This window comes from Phocoena sinus, chromosome 3, assembly GCF_008692025.1.
Source record: "Phocoena sinus isolate mPhoSin1 chromosome 3, mPhoSin1.pri, whole genome shotgun sequence".
Classification (NCBI taxonomy): domain Eukaryota; kingdom Metazoa; phylum Chordata; class Mammalia; order Artiodactyla; family Phocoenidae; genus Phocoena; species Phocoena sinus.
In genome coordinates this window covers 55,627,280-55,633,323 of record NC_045765.1, presented here as the reverse complement: position 1 = coordinate 55,633,323, position 6,044 = coordinate 55,627,280, and the positions used below count along the sequence as shown (strand labels likewise).

Below are 6,044 nucleotides of genomic sequence, written 5' to 3'. Positions count from 1 at the left end.
GGACTGAAGGGGCATGAGGAGGAGGAAGTTAATGAGACCTGGAGATAGACAGGGTTACTGAAAGGGTCCTTTAGGTCTAGAGAGAGCCCACAGTGACCTTGATACTGCAGGGAGGGACCTGGGGGAATAGATACCCCAAGCTCACCCTTCCCTTCCCCTCCTTCTCCCACTGGGGCTTCCCATTGACTGAATGTGACCAGAAGCCAGAGGGCAAGGGAACCTATTGAAGCCATCCCAGGACAGAGGAAAGGTAGAGAGTAGGTCTGAGGGTCCAATGGAAGACACCTGGAAGATCCTTTAAGTTTACCTGGTATTTAGAATTTACAAAAAACCCATACAGCCATAGTCCTCACAAAAACTACCCTGTGAGGTAGGTAGGGCAATGATTATAATCCCATTTCATAGATGAGGACACTGAGGCTCAGAGAGGTGAAACAACTTGCCCAAGGTCATAGGATTCATCTTGAGATGTCAAACTCAGGGACCTTCTCTGAGAGGCCCTCTATGGGAGGAAATGGCTCTGCTAGGCCTCTAGCTGCTGAAGAAAGAAATCCTCCAATCCAGAGTCTTGGGGATGGCCAGGGGCTCAGGGAAGGTGACCCTGGGCCTCAGAAGATATCCGAGCGGAGCGGGAGAGGCTGTTCCATGCCACTGATGAGGAGCTCAGGCTCTTGGGACAGTGTGGAGGAAACGGGCATCACCGAGGTCCCCATGCTGCCCATGGTAACCTCCCTTTCCTCCTGCCGAAGGTGCTGGAGAATCTCCTGTGACAAGGAGAAGCTGCTTCCCTCTGCCGGTTCTGGAACGAGGGTAGGGGTGGGGAGTGGGGTGAGGGCCTCACACATTCCCACTCTAGCACACCCAGAGGACTTGCTGGGTGAATCCTCCAACCCTCCCTCTCCCCTACCTCCCTGCACCTCCTCCTCACTCCTAGCCACTGGGGCTAGAGTTTCATGAAATCCTAGAGCTAGCAGTGGTTTTAGAGACAAGAGAATTCCACCCTCTTTCTTTTAGAGATGATACTCAGAGAGGGGCAGATACCTGCCTAAGGTCACAGAGCAAGGGAGTGGCATGGCTGAGGCTGCAGCCCTGGTCTCTTGGCTCCTGGCCTGGGGCTGTCTGCTTCTTCTAACATCCCTAGATGAAGTGAGAGGCCCCTAGAGCCCACCTCTTCACACTCCACCCAGGACCCATAGCCAAAGACCTCAGAAAGCAATCAGGTATCCCGCGGTGGGGAGATGGGACCTCTCTTCTTCCTTCCAAGGGAGGAAGGGGCAGGGCTTGAATGCCCTGACCACTCGGGAAGACCCGGGCGTGGTGCTGCCATATCTCCTGCTGACCCCCTGGGAGACCCCTGGGGACCCCAGCTTTTCCTGCCCTTAAGCCTATCAACCCCTCACCCTGGTAGACAATGAGGTGGCAGTTGTTCTGAGACTCAGGGACAGCTGCCAGAATGTCTTCAAGTGTCCGGCAGAAGAGTTTGGCCTGTTCAAGCCGGTCCTCCCGGCTAAAGCCAGCTCGGCCATCCTGTGACATGGCAAACAGGGTCTGCAACGGGGTGGCATATTCCAGGATACAGATGCCTGCCTGGAGGAGGTAAAAGGAAGACCAGACTCAACCAGGGGCCAGGCAGACAGACGCTGGACCCCAGTGCCGCTGCTCAATCTGTAGGGATGGAGTCAGGGGAGATGGCCACCTGATGGGGTCTATACTGTCTGGTTGGCCTTTGCCTCTGACACCCCACTCCTAAATCAGAGCCAGGGCTGCATTAAATTTACCCTTCCCAGATCCTCCTCCTAAGATTCTCAGGGCAAGGCTTACTGAGCTAGGCTGTCAACTGCTCCAGCTGGCAGTCAAGTCTGGGGATGGGGCTCTGGGGTTCAGCCTTGGCTGGGTTCCCCATAGCACGTGAAATCCTTCACACATTCTCACGGCCTTCATCTAGGGCAGATTTATGGTCAAGAGCATGGTATACTCAAGGTGAAATTGTCCACTTTCTCCCTGGTTCTCTGAGTCTCGGTTTCCTCTTCTGTAAAGTAGGGGCTATAACAGTCCCTACCCCACAGGGTGGTGGTGAGGATGCAGTGAGGTAGTCAGATGAAGCACCTGGAATAGCATCTGGCATGCAGTAAGTGCTCAATTAATGTTACTTGTCAGTTTCGTCATTCAGAGCTCAATTGGTCCCAGCCCTGGCACCAATTGGAGAAACTGAGGCTCAGAGAAGGGCAGTGAATTTTTATCAGGGCTTGGCCAGGGCCCAGAGTTCTGGGTCTCTAGGCCTGACCCCTCCCCAGCATTCCCACTTCCCTGCACGCTCACCGGCTGCCCATTCTCCAGAATCTCATAGATGCTGTTGGTGTAAACCCGGCCCTTGATGCCAGCACGGTCAGCACTTTGCTGGGGCAGCTTGTGTAGGAATCGAATGTTAGGGTCAGCCACGCTCAGGTCGTCAGGCACCCCACAGTCCAACGGGAAGAGGATGTGCAGCCGGTGGCTTCCTGCGCCCCGTAGCACATTGTTGTGGAACTGATTGTAAATTTGGATCCGGGCCTGGAGACCTGGGGTGGAGAGGCCCAAGAAGTCATTTCCACCAACTGTGTCTCCCACCCAACTCAGGACAGAGACCCACATCATTGTTCCCCTCAATGTGTGGGTGCAAGAGAACCGAGGGGCCAGTCCACTCACATTGCCTGGGAGGCCAGGAGGGGAAGAGCATGTGAGCATCCTCCCCGCCCCTCCACCTACTCCCACCACCCCTTTCTCTCCCTCACTTGACCTTTGTCCAGATTTCTGTCAGCCCCACTCCTTCCCACCACAGCTTTCAGGGCTCTGAGAGGCAGGAAGAGTCCTGGGAGGTGACATGCCAGCAGGCCCACGTGCACTGAGCCAGGCCTCTAGAGGAAGCCCTGGTGTCAAGGGAAGGCAGCCATGAGACAGGGGGGAACCATGGCCTTGACCAGCAAGTCAGAGGAATGAGACACGACCCGTGGGCTCCCAGTGGGGTAGTCAAGGGTCCAGGCTCTGGACAGGCCTGGGTTCAAATCCTGTCTCCTCCTCTAACTAAGCTGTGTGACTTTGGACAGATCACTGTATCTCTCAGAATAGCTGTGAAAACAGGGGTGATGATTATCCCTTCCTCACAGGGTGTGAATTAAAAGAGAAAGTACGCGTGAAGGACATACAGCATGCAGCAAATATTTATTGAAAGAATTCATGGGTGACTTGGGACAAGTCACTTAATGGATCTAAGCTCCAAATTTCTTCCTGCCAACCAGGCATAATAATAACAGCTTCATGCCTACAAGATTGCTTTGGGAATCAAATGGTTTGTTAGACATGAAAATGCTTTGAAAATATAGTGAGTTCTGGAAACACAAGGTTGTGTGTCTTACTGTCTGTCCTGTAGATCTGGAAATGGGGGCAGAGAGGATGGCTCACCTGGCAGGATCAGCCGCAGGTACCCAATATAATATGACCAGGCCAGCCCATGAGCCACATTGAAGTTCCTTTTTTCACAGATTGCAGAGATCTCTGCTGGGGCCAGGCCCTGTGGACAGCAGGGTGGGGCTGGGAGGCCTCCATGAAGAACAACATGAACCCTCCTCCTCCTCCCCCCAAGATTACCCAACCTGCTGCCATTTGGCTCCATTCTCTGCCACTGCTGAACCCAGACCATTATAGGCTCCATCCAAGGACCAGCCTCTAAATTAGTCCCACTCCCAGTACTAAGCTCAGAGCAGGTCACATGTGCCACGCCTCCTCTTGAACAGACCCTTCACCTCTCTTTGTATCGTACCTGGAGGCCCAGGAGGATGTTAAGTGCCTGTGAGAGGCCCAGGAGAGCAAGCATCCAAGTGAAGGGCAGGCCAGCCACGTTTGGGAGGGAGAAGTAGAAATAGCAGGACAGCAGCAGCAGGGCCCCACGGCGCATGGGGCAGCCCAGGCAGGCCCGCACAGCCTTCCAGTAGCTGCCTTGGTACCTGCAAGTGACAGCCAAGCTCCAGACCCCAGCCCAGCTCAGCCAGAGAGATTCAAGGAGGGGCAGGGCTGGGGGTCAAGGGACTGAGACATGTTGGGTACCTAATCGCCATGGGTACTGCAGGGAGTCACCTGGAGTGGACGTGGCACAGCTCCTCGGCCAGACTGCAGACCCCCTTGATCAGCAGTCCCAGCTGCTGGGAGGCCAGGTGGAGCACCAGCCACTGGAGAGTGTAGTCTGGCAGCTCCCCCAGCCCCCAGAGGGCCACCAGGCAGGCACCTAGCAGGACCAAGGCTGCTTTCTGGGCCCTGTGACCCCTGGGCTGTGGGATGGATGGATGCAGACTGGAGTGGGGCATCTGTGGATATCAAGAAATCCATGGTTGTGTTCCCCTCACTCTCCGATTGTTCTGGGACTGAGGCTCTGGCTGGGCACTTGCCCCAGCTCTATGTTTCCCTGGTGCCCAGCCATACCCAGAGGCTACTCTTGGAGGCACCTCAAGCGGACAGGCTGGACATACAGCATCCCAGAGCTCCGATCCAAGAGAGATTTGTTGAAAACAGAGCAGGTGGAGAAAGAAATGCATGCGCTCCACATACACACCCCACCCAAGCCCAGTGAGACCACAGGTGTAGCAAAGAAAGAAGACAGCGACTACCCCAGACCTAGACCTAAAGGGTCCCGTGAGGTACCACCCACCTGGGGACCCTTGGGGACCGGGGCTTCCTTCTCCCCACAATCCACCCCAAGAAGGACCTTAGTCAGCAAAGGTCAGAGGGTAGGGGGCAGGGCAGCCAGAAGGTTGCCACCCACCTCTGCAGCTTCTGCAGGGGCCTCAGCCTTGGAACTCAGGCTGGGCTTCTCCTGATCTTACCTTCTGCCTCCCAGACGGCAGCTTGTTTCTGGAAGGCAACAAGGAGAGAAGGCCCGGCACAAGGGCTCCCAGCAACTGAGGACGGCCTCTCAGGGTGCAGCCTGAAAAGGAAAGGTTAAAAACAATGGAAGCTTCCTCCACAGCACTCCAGCCCTGGTATCTCACCAAACCACAGCTGCACTGGGCTGCGCTGGGGAGGTTATTTCCTGCCGCCCAAGGAGGGAGGAAGAGCCTTCCCACCAAGGCCCTGGTGAGCCACCTCCCAGTATTGGGGTGAGGGAGAAAGCTTGAGAAATCCTGCATTCCACTGCCCATCCCCCAGACCAAGGGTGTTCAGAAACTCCCTCAAACTCCCTGCAGTCACAGCCCTGAACGGGCTGCCCCTCAAGCACCCACAATCAAGCCCACTCTACCAACACCCACATGGCACTTCACACACCCAGCCAAGCACATACACTACACCATGCTGCCCTACCTGCTTGTTTTATTCTGATTTCCAGATGCAGATCCTCTTTTTCTGAAGACTGTGATATCAGGCCAGAGGCGGGGAAAATGAAGAGTTATTTCCTGTAACGACAGCCTTCTAGTAAAAAGCTTAGTGGGAGCAGAAGCCCTGCAGAAGAGTGGGGTTTTGGCTCTCCACAGGAAGTGGCGACGCCTGTGACTTCTCAGAGAGAACCTGGTGCTTCCAGCCAAAAAGGCAGTCGTGTGAATAATAATAATAGTAATAATAATAAAGTGCTCACCGTGCTCCAGACATTATGCCAAGCATTACATAAATTGTTTCACTTAATCCCCTCAGCCACCCTGTCAGGAAGGTATAATACTAACCTCATGGACAATCTGAGGCTCAGTGAGGTGAATTAACTTGCCCCAGTCTCCTGGCTAGTAAAGGAGGGAGTGGGGACGTGAACCAGGTAGGTGGCTCCAAAACCCAGCTGGCTCTGTGCCTTAATTTCCCAGAAAGGGGTGGAAGGTGCCAGGACCAAGTTTCATGATGTGTTTTCCCTTGGGGTGGGGAGTGTCTCTGGCTGCTTCCTGGTAAACTGGTGAGCTGATTGGATTCGAGGAGGGGGCGCCCGGGAGTGGAATTGGGGTGGAAGCCACAGAGTGGCAGCAGTCCATATGTCCCCAGGCCAGAGGGTCCTTGCCTAGACCCTTCCCCACACCCCAAACAGACACAAGAAGACA

The 6,044-nt window shown here is 54.9% G+C and overlaps 1 protein-coding gene across 5 annotated transcripts; it reads right to left on the bottom strand.

Moving 5' to 3' along the window:
- Positions 1–288: 288 nt before the first annotated feature.
- STING1 (stimulator of interferon response cGAMP interactor 1) lies at positions 289–5,463 on the bottom strand. Of its 5 annotated transcripts, XM_032629040.1 has the most exons (8): positions 5,329–5,463; positions 4,854–4,954; positions 4,111–4,337; positions 3,797–3,980; positions 3,439–3,547; positions 2,320–2,558; positions 1,401–1,587; positions 289–799 (listed from the first exon to the last, which is right to left on the bottom strand). In XM_032629040.1, exons 3-8 carry the CDS (start codon positions 4,335–4,337, stop codon positions 609–611), a joined length of 1,137 nt encoding a protein of 378 aa, XP_032484931.1. In that variant the 5' UTR covers positions 4,854–4,954; positions 5,329–5,463; the 3' UTR covers positions 289–608. The 5 variants fall into 5 exon arrangements, with proteins under 5 accessions (XP_032484931.1, XP_032484930.1, XP_032484934.1 ...); XM_032629039.1 differs by lacking the exon at positions 5,329–5,463 and having other exon boundaries at positions 4,854–5,035; XM_032629041.1 differs by lacking the exons at positions 289–799; positions 5,329–5,463 and adding an exon at positions 862–1,137 and having other exon boundaries at positions 4,854–5,035.
- Between the last annotated feature and the right edge of the window lie 581 nt (positions 5,464–6,044).